Consider the following 15,284-nt stretch of genomic DNA (forward strand, 5'->3'; position numbering starts at 1 on the left):
TCAACTTTGTCTTTGATGTTCAGGGCTCCTAGATTGTCATATATAATCAATTCACTTGTTTTTTTCAGGTCTTTGTTGTAAGAGGGACCACAGAAATTGTCTGACTATTCCACCATTGTCTTAGGCTGGGTTCTCTAGAGAAGCAAAACCAGTAAAGCATATACATATATATATAGAGAGATTTATATCAAGGAAATAGCTCATGCGATTGTAGAGGCTAGAACCTCACAAGTCCGTGGATCTGGGTAAAGGTCTCTCCCAATTCATGCAGCCACAGAAGCTGGTGAGCCCAAAATCAGCAGGTCATAGAGGAGGGCTCCCACTCACAGGCTGTGAAGGTCAATGAACTCCAAGATCGGCCCGCAAGACCGCAAGGTTTCTCCTGATTCACATACCTGCAGGGGCTGGCAAACCCAAGATAGTCAGGTCAGAGAGCAGGGCTCCACTCACAGGCTTTGAAGATTGACATATCTCAAGTTCGGCAGATGAGCTGACAGCTCATGTCCCAAGAACCGGAGGTCAGATGAACAGTAGGCAGCTGCAGGATCCAGAGTGAGCAAAAGTCCAGAACGTCTGCTTATATTCAGATGTAGGCCACACCCCCAGGGAAACTCCCTTTCCACTGATTGGCTGCTCACAGCATATTCAGTCATGGGAGCGATCACATATAAACACTAAGAATCATGGCCCAGCCAAGTTGACACAACCATCTTAACCATCACAACCATCTTGACCCCTCCAGCTTCTTATTTAAAGAGGTCTCAGTGCCTTGGTTAACACTGATGCAGAGCAGCTTAAAGTATGATCTTCGCCGGGGAAGTCTGCTTTCTAATAGCCATAAGCCAATATTGCAGACATTTCTATAGCATAGACACAATGTTTGCCACACTCATACACCACGTCTATTATTATTTTTTTCCCTCTAAATTGACTCACCTTTCTACTACAAGATTATTTCAAAAGGAAAACTACTGTACGCCTACCACATTGCGTATCCCTGGTATTAGGCCAGGATTCCCTGGAAAGTAGAGACAGAGAAAAAATCCTGAGTGAAATAGCTTATTTGGGAATGTGAGTCCAGGGGTGCAGGACAGGGGTTGTGAAAAAGGGAAGCGGAGAAGACCAGTACAAGGATACCTAAACAAGTTGCCCACTGCTTAAGGGAACTCGTACTGGATCCCACTGGACTTTTTGGCTGGGGAATTGTGAAATGCACTTCAGAACTCTCCCCCTGGGAGAAAAAGGGAAAGCATTTGTTCATCAACTTGTGGACAAGTTGGTCACCCCATGGGCATTAACTTCCCCACATGTTCAGGTTGCACATCCTTCCGTGCTTCCAAGTGGATCTCATGCCAAGCAACAGAGAAGCCCTGGGGCCACAAGCACACAGGCAAGGTGCTGTCAGGTTATATCTGTGCAAAACTGGTTGACTGGGTCCAGCTTGGGTCAGTGTTTATCCATGGGGTGCCCAGAATTATTCTATATGGGAGGGGCACAGGGATGGTGGGCTGGTTGGAAATGTGGAGGATAGAGGATGAGAGGATTTATTTTAGACCTATGTTTGCTTGCAGTGGCTTGGAGGTGTGTGATTAAGATTATGGAGTGAGGGGACTACAATTTTCCCAACCCCACCCCTTGGTGCTATCATTGTGCTTACCCGAGGTCCACTTTACCATGGTTAGGGTGACTGGGATACATGTCCAACATTGCTGCCAGGAGCCCACCCTGTGAAGGCAGTGGGGGTGGAGGAGTGGACAGTGCAGGTAAGGGTGTCCTTGTGAGCTAAGCACTCTCCAAAAAGTGTCCACTCTTTGTGGGACCTATGGCCTACCCCTGTAGTGGAGAAACATGACTAAGAAGAGTAACTCTGATGCTGAAACAAAATGAAACCAGCACAGAAGAAGCGAGCTGGAAATATAAAGCTTACGTACTACCCCCAGGCAAAGCCAATGGACCTGCTCCTCCCACCTTTGAGGCACCGTTCTGCCTTTTCCCCCAGCTGCCCAATGCAGACTGCCCGGGGTGTTCAGTCGTTCATGCATGGTGACGAGGGAGGAACGCAGGTGTGGTTTCCACAGACCACACCCTCTAAGGAGGTGACTGATAGAAAGAGGCAGGCAGAGGGAGGTTCCTCAAACCACACACTTATAACACCAAAGCCATTCTGCTTTGACTTATGTATTTCTGGGTGAAGGAGACTCAGATCCTCTATCGAATAAAGGAAGTTGGAAGGGGAAATAACACCTCCATGACATATTAGTCCCTGAAAATCTGAGTGGTTTGCTATTATTTTGGAGACAGCAAGAAAGGAACATCTCAGAAGTGAGGCTTCACCCTTTGATTTTTACCACAAAAGAAAAAGAGAAATTTTTCTTCAGCAAGTACCGTAAGTACATTTACTATTATCTTACTATCAGACAACTTGGTATAACTTGTTACTGACAACCTGACTGCTTTTTAAACAAGCATGCCCTCGCTACTAACTCTGAGAGGCATGCTGTCATTAGCTGCCATCTAGTTGGCCTCTACACATGGGGACCCCATGCACAACAGATCGGACCATTGTGATTCATAGGGTTTTAATGGGCTGATTTTTCAAAAGTAGATCACCCGGCCTTTCTCCCTAGCTCAGTCTGGAAGCTCCACTGAAACCTGTTCAGCATCATAGCAACACACAACCCTCCACCGACAGATAGGTGGTGGCTGTGCATGAGATGCCTTGGCCGGGAATCAAACTCAAGTCTCCCGCAAGGAAGGTGAGAATTCTACCACTGAACTAGCCACTGCCTTCCCTCTAAGGCAAATACTTGCCCTGAAAGGAGTCTTCCCCGGGTCTCTTATTTCCAGGGAAGTTGCGGCTTCCCGAAACATTTGGAGAATCACTATCAGAGTTGTGGCCCATTCTTTTAAATTTCCTAGATGGCGACAAATATTCATTTCGTAAGCTGAATTTGAGTTTTTTTAAGCCACTAAAATTCCGGTGAATAAGTGTGTTCAAGCTAATCTTGGTTAAAATGGAGTGTGGCTAATAAATAATGTGGCGCAACTAGACAACTAGTTCTGGGGGAGGGGGCATCCCAAAGAGATGATGCAAACACTTTCTCGGCAGCACCAGGGGACTAAGTCTATAGTAGCAGCCAGAAAGAACCATTTCGGAGCAATCATTTTCTTTCTAAATTTTGACATATTTTCTAAAAAAAATCAGCTACCTCACATTATACTGCATAATATAAATTAATTTTGCAGACTGTGTCCTTTTTTCTCTCCTTTTACTGGTAGACTTTTTCTGTTGATTCAAATTGTCTATGTTTAAGATGTTAAGTGCCACTTAAGAACTGAGACATTTGGCTTCTTATGTTAGTATGTTAAGAAAGAAATTGTTTCCTCACTTAAGCCCTGCCTTGTACAGAATATGCCCTCCCTGGTTGTTCTGTGTTTCTCAGTATGTTCTGAAGAGGATCGAACTTTCTTCAGTTAGCTAACTGATATGGAGAGTCCTTATAGCCCTCTGTGTTTACAGAGAGCTGTCTCAGTAACACCTCTTGAATGAGAAGCATTCCAGGAAGAGCTATCGCTGGTTCTCCCAACACCACAAGACAGGGCTACCTCCCAACAGAGTTCAGCCCACCTTTGCTTTTCCCTCATGGTCATGCCCTGGTTTAAAGGTCTCTCAGGTTAAGATCCCCTACTCATTTCAGAAAGGCAAATAGGGAGGTGTACAACCCATGGTCGGCAGACATTCCTTCCTGGGAGCTTTTATATATATATATATATATATATACATTTTTTTTTCTTTCTCAGATATGAAAATAAATCCACACCTTTTATATGGAGGGGTTTGGAGACTCAGATACACTGTCCAACCACTAATCAGTGTGCTTTGCAAACGTCAGTGGAGAACCCTTGATAGGGGACAATTGAGTTGTCTTCTGCCCCTGCCTGGGGTGGGAGACCTGGAAGGTGCCCAGGTCTTACTGGGCTCTAATTGATTTGCTTTCCTTTCGCTCCTAAGCATCTGAAGCCATGCGTCACACACTGATGCGAGGAACACCACCACTCCAGCGGCCGCACTTCAAGCTCTTTCAGCTCTTAGTGTTGACTGGTCTTTTTCACTTCTGCTTAGGTAAGCAACTTTTAGGAATTCAGCTGAGTCCACTGCTACGGGGCTAAGAGAAAGGAGACGGTGTTCCCTGTGCTGCTTGCTTCTGTCACCCTGTGAGCTGAAAGGGATCTTTAGTCAGTGGCATCACTAGGGTGTGTGGGGGGGTGCAGGCCACACCCAGTGACACTGTCAGAAAGGGTGACACCAAAACGACCGTCTATAAAATTTTTGTGCAGTGTTGCAGCAGAAATTTATTATTTTTTATAAAAATATCCCTGTAGTTAATTATAACAACAAAATTTTTCTTCGTAAGCCCAGCTTACATGTATCAGTATACTTACAAGGCCAACACTATGCTAATTTACTTTTGAACTTTCTAATGCAATGCGGTCAGAGCTGTTATTATTACCCAATTACAGTGATGCTTTGATTCACGTGGTTTCCTCTGCACACACTACAAGTATGCATGGTTGTTTCCGTTGCTGCCAGTGGTTTTATAGTTGCTGATTTTGTCAAATTTTCTGGTGTTTTATCTACAATATTGTGGTAATTAGTATTTGTGAACTTATAGCAATAACTTTTTTGAGAATGAAGTAGTAATTAAAGGAAACACAGAAAATCAAAAAAGTTTCCTAATAATGATTACTAATAGTGTTGTAACTAATAATGTTGTAATTCAATGTAGAAAGATTTTACAAAACAATTTTGTTGTTAGTATTCATATAATCTACAAAATATTACATTTAAGCAATTTACAACTATATTTATCACATTCTATGATTAAAATTGATAATAAGCTTACATGTATAACAACTATTGATTACATAACTCTTTGATAACTAGGGAAATCGACAGTTTAAAACATGAAGTGGGGGAAATGCTGTTTCTTGATACGTGTTTAGAAACATAACTTGTATTTTAAATTCAGTTTTTTTAAAATTTTAGTCTTTTTAAATTTTTCTTTAAAAACATCACTGTCTTACAAATGTATATCTGACTATAATGAAATTTTCAGAGTTTAAGTTTGAATCATGGTTTAAAAAAGCAGTGACACTTTGGAAAATGAGTTGGTGAAAGGCATTGATTTCGATGAAGTCATTCACAGGTTGGCAGCTTTGAAGGCCAGGAAAGAAGAGTTGTGATTTAGTCAAGATGTTCACTAAGTGCTGAAATGCTTGTGTATTTGTTCCTGTTTATTTTTATGGTATTATTTCATTTATTAATATATTTCCACATGCATTTGTGTACAACTTCTACATTATTTGGACCGTTATTGATTATGCAAGCCTAATCCATTAATGAATCCCATGTAATGGTAAAGTTTAATGTTAAAATGAACATAATTTTGATGTAATTCTTAAAACATTTTTACTTCACATCTATTGTTTTCTTACTGAATTTTCACTTAAACCACATGAAACTATGTAAATGTAAATACATTTAGGCATATGATATTGTGATTTAAAGGTGTAATTTTAAGTTTGCTAGGGTTTTCAATGGCTGATTTTTTTCAAGTCGATCACCAGGTCTTTCTTCTGAGGTGCCTGAAGGTGGACTCAAACCACCAACCTTTCAGTTAGCAGCCAAGCATGTTAACTGTCTGTACCACCTAGGGACTCTACATGAGGCAGCTTTGATTAAAAGAATGGAGATGGAGGGAAATTAATGGACTGGAGAGATGTGTACGATGGTGAGGCTTTGCCAGACTGGAGCGAAGATGTGAGCTGCATCCATATTGTCTCAGTGGGAGACAAGCTTGGGTGAACAGAGAAGAGTAAGGAGCCCTGGTGGCACAGTGGTTAAGAGCTTGGCTGCTAACCAAGAGGTCAGCGATTCGAATCCACCAACTGCTCCTTGGAAACCTTATGAGGCAGTTCTATTCTGTCCTATAGGGTAGCTATGAGTTGGAATCCACTCGACATCAACGGGTTTGGTTTTTTTGTTTGTTTGTTTCTTTTGCTTTTGATTCAGGGTGGTGCAGTGGTTAAGAGTTCAGCTGCAAGCCAAAAGGTCAGCAGTTTGAACCCACTAGCCACTCCATGGGAGAAAGATGTGGCAGTCTGCTTCTATAAAGATTACAGCCTTGGAAGCCATATGGGGCAGCTCTACCCTGTCCTACAGGGTCGCTAGGAGTCAGAATTTTCTGAAATTAGATAGTGGTGATGGCTGTACAACACTGTGAATATACTAAAAACCACTGCAACTAAATGGCAATGGGTTTGGTTTTTGGTTTTGGTTTTGATTCAGGGCAGAGGATTTACACACTAGACCTCCTCTTCTGCCTGGGCCAGGAATCCTCAAACTCTTGACAGGAGTGCCCACCCTCTCCCCTCCCCAGCCACTGCTGCCCAGGGCAGGCGACCCCTCTCTTCTTGGATGGGGGGACCAACAGAGCTCCTCTCCACCTCTGGTTTGGCAGGCACTCTCCATGGAGGCAGAAACACCGGACTTGGGTCCTCCAGAAATTTGTGGTTATAAGGCCAGGGGGTCTAACAGGGCAGCTGTCAGAGGGGCTAAGATGGGCAGCTTTCCTTCAGAGCTGGGGTTCTTTAAGGAAGGCACAGCAGTAAGGGAGAAGATAGGCCTCTTGCAGGAGTGGGCCAGGGATGCAGGAAAAGTATTGGCCTATATGATGCAAAAGGTTAATTAACATGCTTGGTTGCTAACCAAAAGGTTGGAGGTTCAAGTCTACCCAGAGGCACCTCAAAAGAAAGGCCTGACAATCTACTTCTGAAAAATCATTGAAAACCCTATGGAGCAGAGTTCTACTCTGACACACACGGGGTCGCCATGAGTAGGAATCAACTTGACAGCAACTGGTAAATAAGTCTATGGCATAAGGACCACTGAGCTAGGAAAAAACTAAATGTCCCCAAAGTGCCATCATTAACAGAGCCACCACCAGAAGCCCCCATGTGGCTGTCAGAATGCTGTTGGCCAAGGGATCCCATGAGTGATGATCTTGCCATCGCTACCCTAATATCAACTCTTCAAGTCCTTGAGCATTTTAAAGATATAAACACTATTTAGAGACACACACACACACACATACATACACATACACGCACAAAGTAGGGATCAGATTTACACAGGGTGTACAGGGCTAGGTCTCAAGGGAAAGAAAGTCAGGAGCAATGTAAAAATCAGGTCTGACTTCCTCAGGAGGCAAGTCTGAGCTGCTAAAGGGCAGATATGTCTCATGCTCCTGTGTTATCAGCACTCGGCCCAGGTCCAACACAGGTCCTCTTAATGCTGGTTCACTGCATCAAAAAAACCATGAGACTGGAGAAACTGCAAGAGTATGGCCCCCAGACACCCTTTTAACTCAGTACTGCAGTCACTCATGAAGTACACCCTTCAGCCAAAGATTAGACAGGACCATAAAGCAAACAATAACATATGTAGTTCAACCATGAATACAAGACTAAATGGGCACACCAGCCCAAAAGCAAAGACGAGAAGGCAGGAAGCGATGGGAAAACTGGAAGAATGGAAATGAGGAGTCTGAAGTCACAAAGAGGAGAGTGTTCATGCATTACAGGGTTGGTAACCAATGTCATGCAACAATTTGTATATTAATTGTTTAATGAGAAACTAATTTGCTCTGTCAACTTTTGCCTAAAGCACAATAGGAAAAAAAAAATCAGTTGCCATCAAGTCAATCCTGACTCATGGCGATTCCATGTGTGTCAGAGTAGAACTGCGCTCCACAGTATTTAATGGCTGAGTTTTGGGAAGTAGATCTCCAGGCCTTTTCCTGAGGTGCCTCTGGGTGGACTCGAACTGCTAACCTCTAGGTTTGCAGCACAGTACATTAACTGTTTGTGCCACCCAGGGCCTCCTCACTACATCAAAGGCACTTAGAAAGGGGTCCAAAAAAGACACTTCCAATGGAAGGATATATGCAAACCACTAACGGCAAAATCTCTGGGTGGTGAGATTATAGGTGACTTCTATGCTTTCCTGTATTTTCCATTCATTCTAAAATGACTGTGTTTTACAGTCAGGAAAAATCTTTATTTAAAAAGCACACTTACGTCCTCAGTGAGATAATGTACGTCACAGCGCCGTATGTATTTTAAAATGCTGTGCCCAGCCTCTTCCTTCTCTTTTCCATTAGGAGAAGTGATGACACAGCACTCCTATCTGCCCCTGAGGAGCTTTGCTGTCAGAGCAGCCTCTCTGGCTGCCGCTGTGGCTAAACTCACTGAAAGGAAACTGGTGGCCAGGCTGCTGGGCCACACTGCATCTCTCCTGCATGGAGGGGTTAGGGAAAACCCTCATCTTCCCCTTTGGTTTGAGAAGACAAAGTAAAGTATTCTAATGAAATGTGCAAAGGCCTGGCGTTAGAAAACTGAAAGGGAAGAACATGCTCAGCATTTCTCAAACTGAAAGAACTGAAGAAAAAATTTGAGCCTCAAGATGCAATTTTGAAGGATTCTATGGGTAAAATTTTGAACGACGCAGGAAGCAAGATGGAAGGAATACACAGAATTACTGAACCGAAAAGAATTGGTTGATGTTCAACCATTTCAAGAGGTAGCATTTGATCAAGAACTGATGATACTGAAGGAAGAAGTTCAAGCTGTAATGAAGGCATTGGCGAAAAACTAGGCTCCCGGAATTGACGGATTACCAATTGAGATGTTTCAACAAATGGATGCGATGCTGGAAGTGCTCACTCGTCTATGCAAAGAAATTTGGAAGACAGCTACCTGGCCAACTGACTGGAAGAGATCTATATTCATGCCCATTCCAAAGAAAGGTGATCCAATAAAACGCAGAAATTATTGAACAATATCATTAATATCACACACAAGTAAAATTTTGCAGAAGATCATTCAAAAATTGTTGCAGCAGTACACTGACAGAGAACTGTCAGAAATTCAAGCTGGATTCAGAAGAGGACATGGAACCAGGGATATCATTGCTCTTGTCAGATGGATCTTGGCTGAAAGCAGAGAATACCAGAAAGATGTTTACCTGTGTTTTATTAACTATGCAAAGGCATTCAACTTTGTGGATCATAACAGACTATGGATAACGTTTCGAAGACTTAATTGTGCTCATGGGGAACCTATGCATAGACCAAGAGGCAATCTTTCAAACAGAACAAGGCGATAGTGCGGGTTTAAAATCAGGAAAGGTGTGTGTCAGGGTTGTATCCTTTCATCATACTTATTCAATCTGTATGCTGAGAAGCTGGACTATATGAAGAACACAGCTTCAGGACTGAAGGAAGACTCACTAACAACCTGTGATATGCAGATGACACAACCTTGTTTGCTGAAAGTGAAGAGGACTTGAAGCACTTACTGATGAAGATCAAAGACCACAGCCTTCAGTATGGATTATACCTTAACTTAAAGAAAACAAAACTCCTCACAACTGGACCAATAAGCAACATCATGATAAAGGAGAAAAGATCAAAGTTGTCAAGGATTTAATTTCGCTTGGATCCACAATCAACGCCCATGGAAACAGCAGTTAGGAAATCAAAAGACACATTGCATTGGGCAAATCTGCTGTGAAAGACCTCTTTAAAGTGTTAAAAAGCAAAGATGTCACTTTGAGGACTAAGGTGCACTTGACCCACACCATGGTATTTTCAATTGCCTCATAAGCATGTGAAAGCTGGACAGTGAATACGAAAGACTGAAGAAGAATTTACTCCTTTGAATTATGGTGTTGGGGAAGAATATTGAATATACCATGTACTGCCCGAAGAAAAAACAAATCTGTCTCGAAAGAAGTACAGCCACAGTGCTTCTTAGAAGGGAGGATGGTGAGACTTCATCTCACATACTTTGGACATGTTATCAGGAGGGATCAGTACCTGGATTAGGACATCATGTTTGGTAAGGTAGAGAGTCAGCAAAAAAGAGAAAAGATTCTCAAGGAGATGGATTGACACAGTGGCTGCAACAATGGGCTCAAGCATAACGATTGTGAGCATGGCGCAGGACCAAGCAGTGTTTCATTCTGTTGTACATAGGGTCACTATGAGTCGGAAACAACTTGATGGCACCTAACAACAACAGAGGTGCCTTGGAAGACAAGCCTGTCCCTGAGAGGTCACAGCCTTGAAAACCCTACGGAGCAGTTTTGTTCTGCACACATTGGGTTGCCATGAGTCAGAATCAACTTGGTGGCAACTAACAACAACTCATCTTTCTAGACTGAGTTTTTTTTCTTTTAAGTTATTCATGAAATTTTATTTTTATTTAATTGTCTGTATCTTCCAATTTTCCCTGCATTGTTTGCAATAACATAAAATTCACCATTTTAAAGTCCACACTTACCTGGTTTTTCAGTATATTCACAGTATTGTACAGCCATCACCACTAATTCTAGAAAATTTTTATCACCTCAGAAAGAAACCCTGTACTCATTAGCAGTCACACCCCATTGTTTCTCTCCTCCACAGTCCCAGGCAACCACAAATCTACACTCTGTATCTATGGATTTGCCTATTCTGGACTTTTCATGTAAACCGAATCATACAGTATGTGGCCTTTTGTACCTGGGTTCTTTCACTTAGCATAATGTTTTCAAATTTCATCCGTGTTGCAGCATGTACCAGTACTTCATTCTCTTTTATGGAATATTTATATGTAGATTGAGTTCTTAAGAGATGCACTGTTTGTGTAAAAGTAATGGCCTCCACACTTGTTGGCAAATAACTTCTCCTCCTACTGAGCTGCGTTGGGGAATTGAAGTGGTCTGGGCAGCAAGGTCGAAAAGCAGGAAGGAAGAGCAGGGCTAGGGGTTCACACTGTTGAGGGTCCCCAGTGTGCCGTACCAGTGGGGGATTTCACAGACCTCCACCATGAGAGGTAAGCAGAGGTGCCTTCCCTATCTATCTTGTCTTCCCTCCTCCTCCCCTCTCACAGCCTCTGTCCCTTCCTGACTGCTGCTGGGTGGAAGTGGCTGATGGGCATCCCACCCAGCTGTGGGCATTCGACTCAGTTCAAGTGTCTGCCAATTACTGTGCTAATACCTATGCCGTGCCATCTAGGGCATGTTTCAACATGTCTGGCTGCTGAGTATGACAGGAACAGCCTCATTTAAAAATAGCACCTTAATCTGAATAACATGTCACGGTTAAGAAGGCACTTTCCCATCTGGGTTTCCCATAATAATTATGTGAAGCCAGCAGGGGAGATCTTATCATATCCACTTTGCAGAAATAGAACCTGAGGCCCAATGAGGTTAATCAGCTTGTTCAAGGTTGTGCTTCTAATGGGCTGTGGGTGGAACCAGACCTCGTTTCCTAATGTCTACACATGCATTTCTCTAATGACTAATGATGCTGAGCATCTTTTCATGTGCTCACCGGCCATTTGTATATCCTCTTTGGTGAACTGCCTATTCAAGTCCTTTGCCTATTGTGAATATACACTAACTTGCATTCAGCAAGTATTTATGGAGCAGCTACTATGAGCCAGATATTGTTCTAGACACTGTGGATACAGCAATGAAGAAAACAGACTCCTGCTCTTATGGCTCAGTAAGTAACTAGACATATAGATATACATCGTCTAGAGTCAAGTTTCTTGAAGAGAAATAAATCCGGGTATGGGAATAAACAGTGGCAGGAAGGATGGGTCGGGGAGGATGGTGCTGTTTAGGGAGAGTCTGAGAAGGCCTCTCTGACAAGGTGACACTGGAACAGAGACCTGAGTGAAGTGAGGGATGGGGCGTGTGGATATCTGAGGAAGGTGTTGGCACCTACTGTGTGCCAGGTACTGTATAGGAGCTGTACATGTATTATCTCATGTGAATCTTCACACCCACTGTTAGGTAGGTGTTGTGATGTACATTGTAAAATGGTGAAATAAGTTCAGAAATGTAAGTAGGTCTTAGGTGGTTGCTGTTATTGTTAGTTGCTATTAAGTCAGCTCTGACTCATGGCAACCCCATGTACAACAGAATGAAACATTACCCAGTCCTGCACCATCTTCATGATCGTTGGTATGCTCAGGTCCGTTGTTGCAGCCACTGTGTATTTTGAGTGCCTTCCAACCAGGCGGCTCATCTTCCAGCACTATTGGACAATATTTTGTTGTGATCCATAGGGTTTCTGGTGGCTAATTTTTGGAAGTAGATCAGCAGGACTTTCTTCCTAGACTGTCTGAGTCTGGAAACTCCACTGAAACCTGTCCATCATGGATGACCTTGCTGGTATGTGTGATACTAGTGTCATAGGTTCCAGCATCAGAGCAACATGCAAGCCAGCACAGTACAACAAACTGATAAGCAGGTAGTGGTCTTAGGTGGTAACGCTGAGATTTCATGAACTCAACTCCCCCCTCTCCCCCAGAGTCACTGAAGCAAACAGTCTTTCAAAGATTTTCAACTGTTTTCCCATTACTGTCTGCGTATTATGGAGTCCCTGAGTATGGAAGCTAAGTCCCGGCGGGAATTTCCAAATCAACCAAAATATTTTTGGTTCCTTTTTTCAGTCTGGTTCTTCCTCACCACGAGCATTTGGTGAGAGGACTTCAAATAGGAACCTCAACTGGGCCACTGTATGGTGTCACTACTGACCTTTAGAGAGACACCCACACTTCTCAGATGGCTGGACAAAAACTCCTTAGGAATTGTCATTGAAATTACATAGCTTAACTTTCACTTATGATTTCTCTTTGACAGGGCACCACATGTCAAAATCAGTTAGAAATCCTGGATTCTTTTTGAGTGTGAGCAAACAGATCTGGGGCGGGTGGGAAACAATCATTCGGGGCCCCAGATGAGTGAGCTGTTTTCTGTCATGCTATCTGTTTGGCCCATAGCAAGACCAGAGTCCTATATAACCAACATACTCCCTGAGTGAGATGGAAGGGCCCAGGAAGGTAGGAATGGGGGCGGGAGGAGGGAAACAGAGAAAAGGAAACTTTTACGGAAGACCTGCTATGTACTAGGGAGTTTTTCTATGTATATCATTTAATCAATATTAATTTTACAATAATCCTGAGGGGTAGGTAACATATCCATTTTACAGGTGAGGAATGGCCAAGCTAGGACTAGAATCCAAGTCAATGGGAATCCATCGTCCATGCTTCTTTTACATATCACTTGGTTTTTGTTGTATCCCTTTTTAAAGGAAGTTCAGGTCACCTCAAGTATATCCTTTTATTTCCTCCCCCTTTTCAGTCATATTCCCTAAAGCAGGGACTGGCAATGTTCAGCACAATTGCCAAAAGGGGTTCCCACAATCTTTCTGAGTTACCTCACACTACTATGAAAAGACCAACCATCACAAAACCTTCTTCCTAAATGCTCTCGTGGGGCCCTATTCAGTCTGACCGAGTCCTGAAGAATGGCCTTTGAGACGGAGAGATGCTAGTGCCCCATAATCCTGTTGTCCAAGAAGAGTGAGTGCCCAGAAATGAGATCCCGAGACATGGGCCTCCCCAAGGGGATCTGTGTGGCTCTGGGATACAGGGTGTTGAGAACTCAGGTTGGTAGCACTCAACGAGGGGTGCCCAGTTGTGAAAGAGCTTGGGTCTTAGAGGGACGCTGTTTTTAGGTCTAGCACAGCACAGGAAGAGTGACCACGCCTTCTGGACCCCCCCCCCCAAAAAAAAATTAGAAAATAGAGTCTGACAAGGGATTTTGGTGCTATTTATGAGTGCTAGACCCTAACGAGGAGATGGGAGTTTGGAAGCTTAAATGTTGATATTTCTAGGATGTACTGATGGAAAATGAGCAGAATGTTCTAAATGGGGCCCGTCTTAGCAAATCCAAGCTATAGGGCAACTGTGTGCATGGATTACAGATGGACAGGAGAGATAAAGAAGCTGAGATATAGTATCGTTCAGGTAGCTGGGTAGTTCAGGGATGCTACCAAGGCCTTGTCTGGGTGGAGGTGAAGAGAGTCATTTCAAGCTGAAGCCATGGATTTAATCCAGGCCTGGACAGAAAAGGACTCTATTTCTCAAAGCAAGAGTTCAGAGGTGGGGCTAGAATGGGTTGGGTCAGTTCTGGGGTACTTACTCTGGAAGAGTGGCTATCTTAGTTATCCAGTGCTGCTATTGTGCTCATTGTCTTTTCAGCTTCTACTTCTTGGTTCCACCTAGGTTGGGCCAGTGTCTGCCCTGCTCTAGCAAGTGTTACAAAGCTCTTTAGCCCCACTGATAAGTGCCTGGAGGCACCCAACTCTGCCAGTAAACCTCAGCCGGAAGGCAGTCAGCTCTCTCACTCTGCGGGTCAGCTGCCACACTATCTTGAGCCAGTTTCCTGGTTCTGCTGATGTCATTTCTCTGCTGCTGCTTCTGTCTGTGCCAGTGTTTAACAGGTCTCCTCACTTCATTCTGAGCCCTCACCAAAATTGTCTTTGATGTCCATAATTCCACCAACAGTCTCTTCAAGGCAATCTAGGCTTTTACTATCAGACACTTTAAAACTTTCAGCCTCTATCCATTTCTCAATTCCAAAACCATTTCCACATTGTAGCTATCCATTAGAGCACCCTACTCTTGGTACTAAATTCTTAGTTATCTAATGCTGCTATAGCAGAAATACTACAAGTGGATGGCTTTAACAAAGAGAAATCTATTCTCTCACAGTTTAGGAGGCTAGAAGTCCAAATTCAGGGGGCCACCTCTAAGGGAAGCCTTTCTCTCTCTCTGTCAGCACTGGGGAAAGTCCTTGTCATTAATCTTCCCCTGGTCTAGGAGCTGCTCAGTGCAGGGATTCTGGGTCCAAAGGACGCACTCTGCTCCTAGCTATTCTTTCTTGGTGGTAATGAGGTCCCTCTCTCTCTCTGCTCGCTTCTCTGTTTTATCTTTTACATCTCAAAAAAGATTGACTCAAGATACCTAATCCTGTAGATAGTGTCCTGCCTCATTAACACAACTGCCTCTAATCCTGCCTCATTAACATCATACATGTTAGGATTTACAACACATACGAAAATTACATCAGATCACAAAATGGAGGACAGCCACACAATTCTGGGAATCACGGCCTAGCCTTGACACACATTTTTGGGGGACACAATTCAATCCATAACCTAGGGAAGAAAAAAAAAAAAGTTGCCATCAAGTCAATTCTGACTCTAGCGACCCTATAGGACAGAGTAGAAATACCCCATAGGGTTTCCAAGGAGCGGCTGGTGGATTCACACTGCCGACCTTTTGGTTAGCAGCCGAGCTCTTAACCACTGCAACACCAGGGC

The 15,284-nt window shown here is 43.4% G+C and overlaps 1 protein-coding gene across 5 annotated transcripts in view; it reads left to right on the plus strand.

Moving 5' to 3' along the window:
• The first annotated feature begins 2,122 nt into the window (after positions 1–2,122).
• CD80 (CD80 molecule) overlaps positions 2,123–15,284 on the plus strand; it is a 60,818-nt gene continuing 47,656 nt past the window's right edge. For 3 of the 5 annotated variants that reach the window (XM_023728847.1, XM_023728846.1, XM_023728848.1), the window contains exons 1-2: positions 2,125–2,386; positions 4,013–4,123. In XM_023728847.1, coding sequence (XP_023584615.1) covers positions 4,024–4,123 — 100 coding nt within the window. In that variant the 5' untranslated portion in view covers positions 2,125–2,386; positions 4,013–4,023. Of the gene's footprint in view, positions 2,387–4,012; positions 4,124–15,284 lie in introns of all 5 variants that reach the window. The other 2 variants (XM_023728845.1, XM_023728844.1) reach the window with 2 other exon arrangements.

Source organism: Trichechus manatus, unplaced genomic scaffold (assembly GCF_000243295.1).
Source record: "Trichechus manatus latirostris isolate Lorelei unplaced genomic scaffold, TriManLat1.0 scaffold00026, whole genome shotgun sequence".
In the NCBI taxonomy this organism is placed as follows: Eukaryota; Metazoa; Chordata; class Mammalia; order Sirenia; family Trichechidae; genus Trichechus; species Trichechus manatus.